The 16332-nt window shown below is 45.2% G+C and overlaps 1 protein-coding gene across 4 annotated transcripts; it reads left to right on the top strand.

Moving 5' to 3' along the window:
• The first annotated feature begins 244 nt into the window (after positions 1–244).
• Positions 245–12347, top strand: LOC307138357 (C-C chemokine receptor type 5-like). Of its 4 annotated transcripts, none has more exons than XM_079836609.1 (5): positions 262–418; positions 9297–9349; positions 9969–10046; positions 10693–10770; positions 10858–12347. In XM_079836609.1, exons 2-5 carry the CDS (start codon positions 9324–9326, stop codon positions 11912–11914), a joined length of 1239 nt encoding a protein of 412 aa, XP_079692735.1. In that variant the 5' UTR covers positions 262–418; positions 9297–9323; the 3' UTR covers positions 11915–12347. The 4 variants fall into 4 exon arrangements, with proteins under 4 accessions (XP_079692737.1, XP_079692735.1, XP_079692736.1 ...); XM_079836610.1 differs by lacking the exon at positions 262–418 and adding an exon at positions 646–723; XM_079836611.1 differs by lacking the exon at positions 9969–10046 and having other exon boundaries at positions 245–418.
• Positions 12348–16332: the final 3985 nt, after the last annotated feature.

The raw sequence follows: 16332 nt of genomic DNA, 5'->3' as shown, positions 1-16332 counted from the left end.
ATGCTGAGTATGTTTTTTTTCCCAGGCTGTTTATTGGTTTAGGATTTTTTCCCCTTTTTTCTTTTTCTTTTTGAGCACTAAAACACCATTTATATTGCAGTACTGCACCATTGTTTGTTCTTTTCACATAAAAAATGTATAGTGATGTAATTTCCTCTAGACTGTAGTCGAAACATGGTGGGAGCCAATCAAGTCATTGCTATTGCAGTCAATATGAAACTAGTTCTGCAATCTGCAAAGCCCCTATACCCCAGTTTACCTATACAGAGGAAGTGTCACAAACCAATACCCTGAGAAAAAAAAAATCTATAATAGATCATGTTTTTTTTGACCGATCTCATATGATACGATCTTATCTCTCATCTCAACTTCCCTTCTTTGCTCGGAAGGTCAGAGGGCAACAGCAATTATCATATTTGTGAGTATTCCTGGCAAGCACATTTTTTTATTTGACCTCTTTTTAAAATGATATGCACAAACATACACTGTGTGTTCATTTATTGCTATGTATAGGCTATGCCTGGAGTGCACTTTAAATATGAGTCCTAAACCCCTCTTTCATTGCAAACACCTGTCGAATCAGTTTGAAATGGAAGAAAGGGTTATGGTTTCACACTTTTTTTATGGTTGGTAAACCAGCTGTTGGAAACATTCAATGTCACAGAATAAGTCTGAATGTCACAGGTGGTTTGCACCACAGATCGATACTCATAATGCTCGTAGGTATGTAACATTTTCTGTTACGATAATATTAATTATTAATAGACTTTATTTATTAAGGTGGTTGGATGACTTTGGTATGTCAAATGTTCAAAATGCAGACTTTTTAAAAGGCAATGTAAAAGGCATGTTTGTATGTAAAATGTAAAAGGCTGTAGAATGTAGGCTAATATATATGCAAACTAAATATACACTGCAAAATAAAGTGTTACTGTATATTGTATACTTAAGTGCAATATATATTTAAGTTAATCATGTTTATATTCATGTTAGTCTTTGATGATTATTATTATGATTATGATTATAATAAGTACTGTAAACAGTAAAGGGTAATGTTTTACAATAAAGTTCAATCTGTTACCATTAATTCATTAGGTATCACAAACAAATAATTACCCTTTTGTAGCCTACCATGGTATTTATTAAACTAGGATAATGTTAATTTATGTACTATTGTTCATTGCTAATTTGTGTTGATTCATATTGGATATAACTTGTGATGTAAAAAATGTTATTAATATGCATAGAAATAGCTAGTACAAAAATTATTTCATGTTAGCTATATTATAGGCATTACCTACAGTATATAAAACCAATTTTACCATAGGTTATAGAAGCTCATTAAGTTCCCAGTAAAGTAGGCTACTTTACTACTTATTTGTATTTAATTCTACTTTTTCATAAGGCCAGGGTTGCCAACTCTCACGCATTTGGCGTGAGACACACGCTTTCAGGCTCTGTCTCACGGTCTCATACTGCCCAACTTAATCTCACGCCAAATTGCCAAACCTGCTTTTGATATAATTTTTATATATATATATATATATTTATAATAATCATAATAAATATCTTTTTGGCGCACTTAGTGAGGCATACAGTTAAAGCCAGAGGCGTTGAAAAACAGAGTTGCGACATGCTTTCATCTCGCGGCGGCGCGCGCGGTCACGTGGTTCATGAGCTCTCAATACTTCCTACATTGTCAATACATTGGAATGGCTTAAGCGGATACACAACTGCTTTACTATACTGGTATTTGTTGCAAGTTTTGATAAACAGTACAGCATAGTGTGCATTGATTTTTACATCAACCATATTTACATGATCGTTTTATAATGGAGAGTGATGGAGATGCAACATTCTTAAGATGTTAAAGTTTTTCTTGTATTTAGCCCCTCAGGTATTCCTTACTAATTGGTCACACTTATAGCCTACTCATTGGTGGTCAAATGTGACCATACACCTTAACTATTTTTCAAATAAATAAATGTTCTATATTTTAGTTAAATAATGTTTATTGAATATTTTGAGAAGAATTTTTGGTACTAAATACTATCTATGCAATAATTATTGTCAATTAATGACCACTTAAAATATTTTTCTACTAATATTTTTCTTATTTATATTACAATTAGTGTAGTAATTAAGGTTAACATAGATAATTCCAATGCAAAGAGGCAAATTAGAGTCATTTCGTGGCTAGAAAAATAATAATTTTAATTTGTAATGCCATTATCCACCAGGTGCCTGTATTGCTCTTTAATAAATATACATGTATCTAGTCTAGTTGCTCAAAAAAGTATTGCAGATCATAACTGCTTACTTATTTTTAGGTTTTGCATTTTAATAAATATTTAGATATTTAGTGCAATATCTTCTAAACTCAGGAGATATTTATATTTATTCATACTACTCACATACTGTAAACATGTTTATAATCTGTAAATGTTTATTCTGACTAAACGTAACTGTGTAATTTGAAATAAATGAAATAAAGCTCTTTCTGATTCTGATTCTTACGGTGGCCCAGTAGTGCACAACACAACGAAATTTAAAAAGCATACATAAGTTCACAACACAACAAAATAAATCCACAACACAATGGAATGAAGCCACAACACAACGAAATCAAGACACAACACAACGAAATCAAGCCAAAACACAATGAAAAATCCACAACACAACGAAATCAAGACACAACACAATGAAATCAAGCCACAACACAACGAAAAATACAAAACACAACGAAATCAAGCCACAACACTACGAACAATCCACAACACAACGAAATCAAGCCACAACACAACGAAAAATCCACAACACAACGAAATAGCCACAACACAACGGAAATGCTCCCGACCACTAGAGGACTCTCAGAGTGTGGTAAAGTTAGTTCCCTTTCGAGGGAACTCGCACTGCATCGGAACGACGAATTTGGGGACACTCCCTAAGCAACAGCGTATCTGAAGTCTGAATGAAACCATGCCAATCCTGATTGGTGTTGCGTCATGAGTCATGACGTAGCTATGACGGCATACCCGGAAGATACAAAAGGGGAGCTAGTGCATAGTAACGGCAGTTATTATTCACTCTGTGAAACTGTCTGTCTATTTATTGTTGTTTGTCAAAAAGTGAAAGTGTGTGTGAAATGGCGACTGAAAAGTGAGAGAGTTTAAGCAGTGTGTGCATCCGTGTCCCCGTTACATGTCGGGCTCGGATGCACACCTGCTGTGTGTGCAGTGTCTGGGTGTTCAGCATGCTCGGGCGGCTCTCGAGGGAGCTGCTTGCGAGCATTATAAGAAGCTGACACTCAGGCTGCTCCGCTCTCGGCTGGCCGTGTTCGACGAGGCCGGCCAGGCTCGTGAGCCCCATGGATCGGTCCCGCATCCGCCGAGGCGGTGCGGCGAGGCCGGTCATGGGGCTCACGGACGGACTGTCAGCAGGACTTGGGACTGCTGAGGCATCTTCCCAGTCTTTGTCTGACAGTTCAGATGTTCTCCTTCCCCGTGTGGAAGCCCGTGCTGCGGCTTCTTCCCCCGGGGCGGAGGACCCGATGCTTGAGCGGTCTGATTCTGAGGAATTAGACGTGCTCAGCATCGAGGCAGTCGAAGTTATAAGCACTTTTATATATATGCAAGATTCTATCTCGCGATTGCCGAGGCAGCGCGCAGGTTATGGGTCTGCAATTAAAGTGAACACACACGATCGGTGTGCATGAGATACTGGTTGGCTGATGCAACGTGTGGGTTACGAGTCCGTATAGTATGATAAAACAGTATCGTCTGATGATTATGGCTGCATTTAAATCTGAGGATTTAAATGAAATATGATCTGACTCTGAGGAGTTAGATATTCAGCCTGTCATTCAGACCATGTTTCACCGTATTGTTTGATACTGTTTGGCTTTTTTCTCGAGGGATGAAAGCCAATTGTATTATGACGTCTTGAACCACGTTGCTGAGGCAACGCGGGGTTTATGAGTCCATATGAATACAAATAAAACAGTGTCGTCTGATGATTACGGCTACTGAGGAATTAAATAAAATATAATCTGACTTTGAGGAGTTAGATATTCAGCCTATCATTCAGACTATGTTTCACCTTATTGTGGCTGCATTTAATTCTGAGGAATTAAATTAAAATATTATCTGACTTTGAGGAGTTAGATGTATTTTTATTCAGCCTGTCATTCAGATCAGGTGGCACGGGTTTGGTGATTATGATGGCATTTAATTCCGAGGAATTGAGTGTCATGTTATCCGACTTTGATAAGTTGGATACTTTAATTCTGTAACCCAAGCGGGTTTAACTTGTGAACTGGATATTCATCTAAGATGGAGCCCTCCTGAAGTTGATGTCGTTCTCGCCGCCTTGTGGCCTGCGGGACACATCAGGTTCAAGCAATTGCTAATCGCAGTGTCCGCCCTAGTGTTGCGGCCCTGTCGAGCTGCTCCCTTAGATGAGGCCCCTGCTGGCCAGCCCTCTCTCCCGGGTAGGAGCGACCGAGGTCGTTTTCCCCCAGGAGCTCTCGGGAAATCAGTGCTGTGTTCCCGCCGTCAAAGACGCTTCGGACGATGTCGTTTTCCCCCAGGGAAATGCACTGATATCCCGCGCACGCACGCCGCCTTCGTCGCCTCCAATAGGACTTGCGACTGGGCAGCGAACGTGTGCGCCCACCGAAAATCGTTATAAATAGCCGCTTCAGGGGGTCAGGAACGAGTTTCGGTTGACACCCGAGGCCAGCCTCGAGAGGCTGGTTCCCTAAGTAGATTATCTCGGCGCATGGTCATGCCTTCCGAGTGTGTCTACGTGGGTCCTGCAGACTGTAGAGCTGGGTTGCAGGCTTCAGTTCGGTTCTCCTCCCCCGAAGTTCAACAGGGTGGTCCGGACTGTGGTCGGCCCAGAGCAGGTTCGGGTTATGGAACAAGAAGTACAGCCCTGGTAGCCAAGGAGGCCATAGAACGGGTCCCTCTGGCAGACAGGGAGTCCGGGTTCTACAGCCGGTACTTCATAGTTCCTAAGAGGGATGGCGAGTTGCGTCCAACTTTAGACCTGAGGTACTTGAATCGTTCTCTGAGGAGATTCAGATTCAAGATGCTTAGCAATTCCTCCATTGTGATTCAGATCCAGTCTGAGGACTGGTCTGTCACGATGGGTCTGAAGAGGACGCATACTTCCCTGTATCCATCCTTCTGTGTCACAGGAAGTTCCTGAGGTTCGCTTTTGGGGGCAAAGCGTACCAATATCGGGTTCTTCCAGGCGGCCTAGCCCTTTGAGACTCTACACGCAGTAGCGTGTTGACGCCTTCTCAGAGAACTGTGTTCCTGGGAGTCGTATGGGATTCTCTGCGTTGTGGGCACAATTGTCTCCCGCACGTATCGAGTCCATACGGGCGGTGGTCTCTAAAATGAAGCTAGGCCACAGCATCACTGTGAAGCAGTTTAATAACTGCTGGGGCTCATTTCGGCTGCGTCCAACAGAATATCTCTTGGCCTGCTGCATGAGACCCTTACAGTGGTGGCTGGGAATCAAGGGTTTTTTTCTCGAGGGGAAAACCATTCTGTATGATCAGGGTAACGCGCAGATGCCTTCGTTCCCAAGTCATATGGAAGAAACCTTGGTTTCTGTCCCAAGGGCCAGTGTTGGGAGCGTCCTGTTGCCGGGAATCCGTTTCAACAGACGCCTCCCTCACTGGCTGGGACGTGGTCATGGCGGCCGCTTTGCGAGAGGTCTGTGGGAGACCCGGCATTTCTCCTGGCACATCTACTGCCTGGAAATGCTGGCGGTCTACAAAGCTCTGAGGAGCTTTTTCCCAGACCTCCGCGGCCACCATGTCCTGATACGGAGTAAACCAGGTGGCTTTCCTTGAGGGGAAACCCATTCTGTATGATCAGGGTAACGCGCAGTGGCCTTTGTTCCCTAGTCATATGGAAGAAACCTTGGTTTCTGTCCCAGGTGCCAGTGTTGGGAGCGTCCTGTTGCCGGAAATCCGTTTCAACAGACGCCTCCCTCACTGGTTGGGGCATGGCATCAGGGTGGTTTGAGGTCGCGCCCTCTATGCAGACTGGCGCATCACATCCTCCTGTGGTCCCAAGGGAAACTGTTGTCCATCAGAGCAATGTATGTCCCGGGGGTCCAAAATCAGGGAGCAGACATCCTGTCGAGGCAGGGGCTGAGGCCCGGGGAGTGGCGACTCCACCCAGAGGTGGTGGAGGCCATGTGCGAGGGGTTCGGCCCAGTGGAAGTGGACCTGTTTGCGTCTCGAGAGACGTCCCACTGTCCACTGTGGTTTTCCCTCACGCATCCAGCCCCGCTGGGGTTGGATGCCATGGTTCAGACGTGGCCGAGGCTGCGTCTGTACGCATTCCCCCGATTGCTCTGCTTCCGGGAGTCCTGGAAGGGTCTGGCGACAGGGGGTCAGCCTACTTCTGGTAGCACCCCGTTGGCCGACTCGAGTTTGGTTCTCAGTTATCATAGCTCTGCTAGCAGGTCAGCCGTGGGAGATTCCTCTGAGGAGGGATCTCCTATCTCAGGCGGTGGGTACGATATTTTACCCCCACCCGGAGATTTGGAACCTTTGGGTCTGGCCCCTGAGGGGGCCGGGTACCTAGAGGCTGGCCTATCGGCAGAGGTGATAGAGACCATACTCAGTTCCAGGGCTCCGTCTACGAGGAGACTGTACAGCCTCAAGTGGAATGCATTTTCCACTTGGTGTAGAGAGCGTGAGGTGGACCCAGTTAACTGCCCAGTGGCTTCAGTGCTGGAGTTCCTCCAAGATCGTTTCTCTGCAGGGCTTACACACTCAAGGTTTACGTGGCTGCCATTGGGGCTTTCCACACACTGTTGGGTGATGGGCCTTTGGGTAGGCACCAGTTGGTTGTACGGTTCCTCCGTGGGGCTCGGAGGATGAGGCCTGCGGCTCGTTCCAGAGTCCCAACCTGGGATCTGGCAGTGGTTCTCGAAGGATTGGCTGAGGCCCCCTTCGAGCCGCTAGAGTCAGCGGACCCAAAGAGCCTGATCCTTAAGATGGCCTTTCTCTTAGCCATCACTTCTCTGAGGAGAGTGGGGGACCTTCAGGCCTTGGCGCTTACGCCGACTTGCCTGGAGTTTGCCCCTGGCGAAGTGAAAGCCATCTTAAACCCTACGGCGGGTTACGTGCCCAAGGTGCTGTCTAGTGTGGTCAGGCCTTTGGTCCTTCAGGCATTTCATCCTCCGTCTCACGAGACGGCGGAAGAAGGGAGACTTCACCTGCTCTGCCCAGTCAGAGCCCTTAAAATATACTTGGAGAAGTCTGCACAGTGGAGGAGATCTGAGCAGCTATTAGTGTGTTATGGTTCACCTAAGAAGGGGCTGCCTGCGTCAACCCAGACTATCAGTAACTGGATTGTCCAGGCAATAGCCACGGCCTATCAGGTGCGCAATCTGCCTTCACCTATGGCCGTGAGGGCGCATTCCACAAGGGGCATGGCCTCCTCGGTGGCCCTCCTTTCTGGGGTCCCTTTGCAGGACATCTGTGAGGCAGCCGGGTGGGCTACCCCTCACACTTTTATTAGAATTTATAGTCTGCACCTCCCTGCGACGGCTGGTGTTAGGGTGCTCCAGTCCTAGCTGTGCCCGGTCTCCGGCTTCACACTAGGGCAGGCGCTACCCTCGGTGTGGCCTAGTGGGTACTCGTTCCCCAAATTCGTCGTTCCGATGCAGTGCGAGTTCCCTCGAAAGGGAACTGCTCGGGTTATGTATATAACCCTTGTTCCCTGAAAAGGGGAACGAGCACTGCATCTCCTCGCCACACCTCGGTACGCCTGGAGCGCATGCTTCATCGCGATTACTGCCGTTACTATAAACTAGCTCCCCTTATGTATCTTCCGGGTATGCTGTCATAGCTACGTCATGACGCAACACCAATCAGGATTGGCATGGATTCATTCAGACTTCAGATACGCTGTTGCTTAGGGAGTGTCCCCAAATTCGTCGTTCCGATGCAGTGCTCGTTCCCTTTCTCAGGGAACAAGGGTTATATACATAACCCGAGCAGTTTTCCTTAATTGTTCTAAAGATTCGCAATCTTACGAATAATTAAACCCAACGATCAGTTTTAAGTGTGCAGTTGAATATCGACCTGAAAAATCAATTCAAAATCACCTATGTGCATAATAGCTGCATATTTATACTCAAGAACGCTTTTACCCGCTGCCACGGTCTGCCAATTCCACCAAGTTGAAACATAATTTGAAACAAAGACTTTTTTAAAATTTTCAAATTCCAATGTTGTGTTGTGCATTATTAAGTCAGTTTTACCAATACAACCAAGCTGTGGAATTTTAACATGTCTGTTTTTCAAATGTTAAAAGCAATTTTAATTCATACAAATACGTTTCAACCAATTGATGGAATTGGCAGACATTCCCTTAGCACTGTGGTATCGGGTCAAAGCATTCTCGAGCATAAATATGCAGCTATAATGCATGTAGGTGATTTTAAATTAATATTTCATATCTATAAACAATGGTTAGCCTACATACTGTTAAAACTAATTGTGGTATTGATTTCTTTGTAAGATTGCAGACTCTAGAACAGTGGCAACTTTACTGCGCTCCGAGTGCCCCCGAGTGGCTGGGAGCATTTCCGTTGTGTTGTGGCTTGTTTCCGTTGTGTTGTGGCTTGTTTCCGTTGTGTTGTGGCTTGATTTATTTGTGTTGTGGCTTTTTTCGTTGTGTTGTGGCTTGTTTTTGTTGTGTTGTGAACTTATGTTTGCTTTTTATATTTCGTTGTGTTGTGCACTACTGGGCCACTGTAGATTCTGATTCTGATATGATCAAACACTAGATTTCTTTAAATGGGAAATTTAAAAAATGTAATAACTTACATCCTAATATTTTTAATGATACTTATATAAGCACACACAAGTGAATATTAATTAATGTGAGCTGATATAATTTAACCCAATAAACTTTTAAAATATTGCTAAAATAGTGCTAAGGCGAACTTATTTTTTGTCATATTTACAGTAGGCTATATACATATGAATTGATCGAGATCAAGATCAAGAATCAAGATCGAAATTGATATTTGTGCCAATCACCTCACTCCCCACCCCCCAAAAAAATCTCATTCCAACCTGAACTTAAAAGTTGGGAACTCTGCATAAGGCCTTATATCAATATATCTCATATCCAATTTGTCTACTAAAGCTAGTGCAGCAACACACCATTTGCTAATACTTTTGTAATGCCTTAAAGATGATCTATTAGCAGCATTATTATGCTAACACTCTCTGTTTCCCTATTTGTCTAACACAGATAAAACACGCCTCTGCTTCTCTGATTATGAATTCTACAGCTGCCTTACTGAGGTAAGACCAAACTTCATCTCCAAATGTAGTTCAGACAACAGAAAAAGAACATTGTGGAAATAGTACAGTGGATAAAAAAGAAATAACACTCTGTCTATGAATATATAAGTTATTCAGTTATGAAAGGCTCACATTATTATTAATTTTGCGTGAATTTGTCCGGTGTCAATCATACAAAAACATACAATTATTAGAAAAAACAGACCTGACACTGTGACATAAGCAAATCCTACAAAAAATGTATACAGTAAATGGAGAATTTTATGAATTCATACGAATTAGCCACCAATTCATTACAATTAAATACAGTATAAAACAATATACATATACAATACAGACTGTTTCAAAGCAGATTCACAGTTTAGTTCACTGTTGATTCAATAGTCTGAATGTTGCAAAGTTCAGTAGTTTATTAGCAAACTCAGTTCAACGATAAAGCAACTGTAAAGAATATAAGAGTGTCATTATTCAGCTCAAGTCAGTTCAGTGCTGATTCATCTTCAATGAACGTATGTATCATCAACAAAAGTATTAGCAAACAGTGTGTAGCTGCACTAACTTTAGTAGACAAATTTCCATTTGCATTGCATACATTTTTCTTTGTCTTGAACATGAACAGGACCACCACTGCACAGCCTCCATGGACTGGGGTGGTAACCAACAGCACCCTTGATCCAAATGATCATGCATCATCCAGGTGAAGTCATATCACTTTTATTAGTCACAATTCAAGGAGAAGCTCTGATTTGCTTATAGATTTGTATTTTTTCCCTTCCTGTTCAAGTGTGAGTGGACGACATGCTGATTAGCCAAATACTGATGTGCCATATAATCAAACACTAGATTTCTTTAAATGAAAACTTTAAGTGAAATTTTAAAAATGTAATAACTTACATCCTAATATTTTTAATGATACTTATATAAGCACACACAAGTGAATATTAATGAATGCAAGCTGATATAATTGAACCCAACGTTTAAAATAGTGCTAAAATAGTGCTAAGGCAAACTTATTTTTCCTCGTACAGTAGGCTATATACATATGAATTGATCGAGATCAAGAATCAAGATCGAAATCGATATTTGTGCCAACCACAACCCCCCCATACCCCGTCCCGCCCCCCCCCCCCCCCCCCCCCGCGCCAAAAAAAAATCTCATTCCGACCTGAACTTAAACGTTGGCAACCCTGCATAAGGCCTTATATAGATATATCTCATCCAATTTGTCTACTAAAGCTAGTGCAGCTACACACTGTTTGCTAATACTTTTGTTGATGATACATACGTTCATTGAAGATCCATTTGCACTGCATACATTTTTTTTTTTGTGTTGTCATGAACAGGACCACCACTGCACAGCCTCCATGGACTGGGGTGGTAACCAACAGCACCTTTGATCTAAATGATCATGGATCATCCAGGTGAGGTCATATCACTTTTATTAGTCACAATTCAAGGAGGAGCTCTGATTTGCTTATTGATTTGTGTTTTTTCCCTTCCTGTTCAAGTGTGAGTGGACGACATGCTGATGAGCCATATGACTATTCTGACTACTATACTGGAAACTGGAATTCACTTCCCTGTGTTTTTGGAACTTATGGAGCTAGCTTACTTCCTGTGTTATACTCCCTGTTTTTTGTGGTGGGCTTTCTGGGGAACATACTTGTGGTCTGGGTGGTCTTGATGGGTGTGAAGCTGAGAAGCATGACTGACATCTGTCTCCTGAACCTGGCTATAGCTGACCTGCTGCTGGTCTCCTCTCTTCCCTTCCTGGCACACTATGCCAGAGATCAGTGGGTCTTTGGAGGTTTTATGTGCACTATGGTCCTCAGTGTCTACTACATTGGATTCTACAGTGGGATATTCTTTATTGTACTGATGAGTGTTGATCGATACTTAGCTGTAGTTCATGCTGTGTTTGCCCTGAGAGTCAGAACAAGGAGATATGGGATCTTTGCCAGTGTGGTCATATGGATCATTGCTGTTTTTGCATCCTTTCCTGAGTTGATACACCTCAATACCACAGACATGAACAATATAACTTATTGTACACATTATCCTACACATGATGCGAATTCTTTTCAATATTCAAGGACAATTGGTATCTTAAAAAGGAATATCATGGGTTTAATTCTCCCACTTATTGTGATTGGATTTTGTTACTCAATGATTCTAATCAAACTCCTGACAGTTCGCTCTTCCAGGAGGCAGGCCATGCGTCTTGTCATCGTGGTAATGGTGGTCTTCTTCTGCTGTTGGGCTCCGTACAATGTTGCAGCTTTTGTGAAAGCCTTAGAACTGAATGGACTCATTACACAGTCCTGTGACAGCAGCAAGGCAATCGGTCTGAGTCTGCAGTTCACAGAAGCCTTGGCTTACTCACACAGCTGCCTGAATCCAGTTATCTATGTGTTTGTGGGAGAGAAATTTAGAAGGCATCTTTTCAGACTCCTATACAGGACACCCTTCAGTAGATTGCAGTTCATGAAGAGTTATATTACACAGGCAACAGGTTCTGTTTATTCACAGACCACTAGTGTGGATGAGAGATCTGCTGCAGTGTGAATGGAACATTAACTGGAGTAGGGAATCCTTACATCAAATAAGGATTTACTTTGATAGAGAGAAAAAAAGGTTTCCCTTCCAGAACATTTCTGATTTAGCTATTTAGTTTTTTGTTCTTTTCCGAAATTGTATATAGACGAAGTTTTGAAGATAAGACTGCTCACGTTAAAAACATGGTCATACAATGTCATGCAAGCCTCAGTGTTATCTGTGCATATATTTGTAAACGTTTGATTATTTGTCATTTATTTTATTAGATATTAATTTTATTCAGATTTTTTTGTGGTTTTCTAGCAACTGCATGAATTTCATATTTTACATGTATACATGCATACATACATTTTACTGTTACTGCCTTTTGTGTTTACTAATACTGTAATTAGATGAATTATATTTTGTAAGAATAAAAACCTTCAATAAAGATGTATATAAGTGTGTGACTCATTGCAGGGTAATGATTTTAAACTGGTGAGAACAGAAACAAGGTCAGTTAGTAGGCTAACACTTTACAACAAGGTCCCATTAGTTAACGTCAATAAATGTTAATTATAATAATAATAATAATAATAATAATAATAATAATATCAACTAACAATGAGCAATGCATTTGTTAAATTATTCATTAACCTTTGTTAATGATAGTTTATAAAAATACATTTGTTCATAGTACATTCATGTTAGCTCAGGCTGTATTAGCAGATACATCTGTATGAACAGATTTTAATAATGCATTAGTAAATGTTAAAATAAAAATTGGTAACACTTTATTTTAAGGTGACATAGCTGCATGTTAGATGTACTTACTACAGTAATAACGGTATATTATGTATAATTACAAGTAACTAAACCTTAAACCAAACCCAGCTGTAACGCTAAGTATATGTAGTTTATTAATATTACTCAGTACTTATTTTGTAACCTAAAATAAAGACCTGTAACTTATGCAGTTGTTCAAAATATGAATAGTTCCCTTTCGAAAGGGAACTCGCGCTGCGTCAGCTTCGACGCTACGGGGAACGCCTCCGGCGTGACAGGTGCCTGAAATCACATTGAATCACGTCAATTCCATTGACCGGCGACAGCCTCTGATGTCATCAAGGTGCGACCAGGAAGTATATAAGGGCGCCTTGCCAACATGACAGTATCTCTTCGTCTTCAGTGACTGTTTTGCCTGTATCCTGAACGTCAAGCGAATACCAAGCTATGAAGTGTGCAGAGAAACAGCGCCACTTCCGCAGGTGCGCAGAGCCGTGTACCAGGTATCTTACACCTGACGACACTCACACGCTCTGTGTATACTGTCTGGGGGAAGAGCATGCACGGGAGGTTCTCGAGGGAGCCTCCTGTGCGAACTGCGAGCGTTTTCCGTTGAGAACGCTCCGCTCTCGTTTGGCTCTCTTCTCGAGGGAAGAGAGTTCAGCAGCTGGGAGCGGCCCCGCTCGCGCCGAGGCCGAGCGGCGCCTTCAATCCTGTGGCTCCCAGCTGGATCTGGCTCGTCGTCTAGAGACTGGTGTAGTGCTTGTGGACAACGAGCCAGATCGCGAGGGGCAGACTTTGGAGGCGGAGCAGGATCTAAGCTCCTCCTCCTCGTCTGTGGCTCTTCCAGTGGAGCAGAGGATGGTTGAGGAGTCGAGTGAAGTGTTTGAGGCTTCTCAACCACCTTGTCCCATGTATGGGGAGCTGGTGGAGGTTATGGAGCGCGCCGTGGGCAGATTGCAGCTGCCTTGGCGGCGCGCTAGGGGAGATGACGTTCGTCTGAGCAGACTGGATGACCGTTATCTCCCCGCCCATGACCAGCCGGCTCCCGGGAGTCTTCCATTTTTTCCTGATCTACATTATGAGATTGCGAGAGGATGGAAGAAGCCCTATTCAGCGCGAATCCATCGGCGTCAGCGGGCTAATTTTGCTGACGTCGAGGGATTACCGGAAGCTGGATATGTGTCGCTGCCGCCCGTTGACGAGACGTTTGCAAACTACCTCGCTTCCGGGCGGCCATCGACACTAAGGGCTCCCACCCTGCCGTCAGATCCCCTTAGGACAACATCACGCCTGAACGGCAGGGCATACATGTCGGCGGGTCATGCTGGGGCGGCTTTACACACGATGGGAGTGTTACAAGCCTACCAGGCAGATCTGCTGAAGGACCTCGATCAGGGGGTGGGACTAACCCCTGACGCGGTGGCCGAGTTGCGCCGCACCACTGATCTCTCTCTTAGGGCCACCAAGCAAACAGCTTTCGCCATCGGTCGTTCGATGGCGGCTATGGTGGCCACGGAGAGACATCTGTGGCTGAACCTGGCGGACATCGCGGGGAAAGAGAGGGCCTTTCTCCTCGATGCCCCGGTCTCGCCCTCTGAACTGTTTGGCACCTCCGTAGAGGCGGTGGTGGATAAGTTCAGGGAGGCGAGGACGTGCTCGGCAGCATTTAAAACCTGCATCCCGCGGAGGTCCGGGACCGCGCCCAGGCAGTCGGGTGTCCCTGGTCCGTCCCAGCCTGAGGGCCGGAGACAGGAACAGAGAACCAGTGTTGCCTCTCGAGCGCCCCCACGGAGGGTTATGGCGCAGAGGAGGCGGGACACCCGCTTCAAAAAGAGGAAGGAAGCTGGAGCTGGCAACCGGGACCAGCATAGGCAGCGGACTCCACCCCCGAGGGGACGCAGGTGAACGCTGCCTTTTTCCCTTCCTCTGGAAGAAGTTTTTCCCCGGGCGCTTTTAACATCAGGCCGGTGGGCCTATGATGAGCAGAAATGTAAGAATTCTGACGGCCCGCCTGGCTTGGTTGTGAGAGCGCCCCCCTCAGGATGGCGGGCGGATACTAGCCTATGGCTGGCTGGAAGCACCGCTGGGAGCGATTGGTGAGTCCCCTCGCTGAGGGTGAAACATTTTCAAAACTATGTTTTTCAGAACTCCTATACCTTCGCTCGCCTGAGAGGTTTTCTGGGGAAATTTGGATCGCCGCTGGATCTTCGCAGGGCCTGCAGCTCCCCGTGAGTAAGCTAAGAACGATCTTCTTTGCAACATTGTGATGGTTGTGTGTGAATACTTCACTTTCTGCTAGAGAGTTTGCTGCCTCTCCGTGCTATATTTTCCCCATTGTTTGGGTAACTGAATCGCGCTCTCGTCTGAGGGCTTGTAGTGTAAGGGGCGAGCTGTGTTTTTCCTAGCGTAAAGTGAAAAGTAGCTGAAGACCGGGTACGCGCTAATGCACGAGCTGTAGTGAGATCTGCGCCCAGCTCTGCGGGGCTTTGGGAAAGGGGTTTTTGGGGCCTCATTGTGTAATATTAGAGGTGATAATATTTCTTTCCCGGGCCCTGAGTAGATCTAGTGCGGACCTATGTCGCACCACTTGGCCTAGGCTTTGTCAAGGATGGGGGCGTTCCCTTTTAATAAAGGTGTTCGCCCCTGGCCTGTCTTTTTATTTAAGAACATGGCGTTGTTTATGCATCCTTGTTTCAGCCTCCTCTGTTACAGAGTCGTCAGGCCAAGGCCCGCCCCCTTCTCTGCGTTCTGGGGTCACGTGTAATGCAGACGAGGATGTTGCAGGAGACAGCGACTTTGCCAGTAGTCGTGGGGTGGAATTAAGCGTCTTTCGCCGGTTTGCGACTAGACTTTATCTGCTGTTTCCGCCTTTCGGAGCTTGGTGGCCGCCATCTGCTGGCGGCCCCCGGCCTCTTCCTGGAGGATGGTACGGCCGGTGGTTTTTCACATTTCTGTGATATTGTTCCCTTGCTTTATGTCTCTGCTTCACCTCCTTTAGGGCCCGGGTTGAGCAGAACATCGGATAATCCTTCTGTCTGTACGGTTCTGGTCGGATGCTCCCCTGAGGCCCGAGCATTGCCAATGGCTGACGCCCTCGCAATCAAGGTTGGCCGCTGCATGGAAAGAAAGACAGCCGCCCCGATGCAGGTGACGTAAGTTGTACTCCCCTCGCTTTAGAGGGTCTTTGCTGAGTACACTGCTGTTGGCAATGTGATTAGGTCCATGTTTGTAGGCACTGCCCAAGAGACTGCGCCGTCCTGGGGGCCCTAGGACACGGCGAAGCAGGTTGTCCCTAGCTGCCTCTGGGATGGAGCCAGCCCCAGGTGCGGGCATAGGAGCCAGCTGGCTCTGAGTGGCCAGCTTGGACGGTCTGGGCAGTTGGACTTCAGGACAGGTAGTAGGCGTTAACCGGCCTCCTTGCAGGAAAGTCCCGACACTATGGCCCACGAGTGGGCCTCGGAGGCTCTTCTCCACTGGTGTCGACGTCAGCAGTGACCCGTCATTGGCCCTGGGGATGAGTCCCCAGGTGTTAACTGGATTTCCAGGCCTTCGTCAGCAGCAGACAGCTGCCGTCAGCCCAGGTAGCAGCAGCCAGCCTTCTTAAAGTTTCGGCAGGATCCTTGGAATCTGAAGCAGACCCCCTATTCGGGGGGACAGGT

This window comes from Gobio gobio, assembly GCF_949357685.1.
Source record: "Gobio gobio genome assembly, chromosome: 15".
Lineage (NCBI taxonomy): Eukaryota > Metazoa > Chordata > Actinopteri > Cypriniformes > Gobionidae > Gobio > Gobio gobio.
Note: the sequence above shows the minus strand (reverse complement) of the source record. Positions and strands in the feature narration are given on the sequence as shown.

Excerpts from the sequence above, each read along its gene's own strand:
- LOC307138357 (XM_079836609.1), top strand. The coding sequence starts at position 9,324 with ATGAATTCTACAGCTGCCTTACTGAG. Across the intron at positions 9,350-9,968 it reads TCTACAGCTGCCTTACTGAG|GACCACCACTGCACAGCCTC; the intron begins GTAAGACCAAAC and ends GAACATGAACAG. Across the intron at positions 10,771-10,857 it reads AATGATCATGGATCATCCAG|TGTGAGTGGACGACATGCTG; the intron begins GTGAGGTCATAT and ends TTCCTGTTCAAG.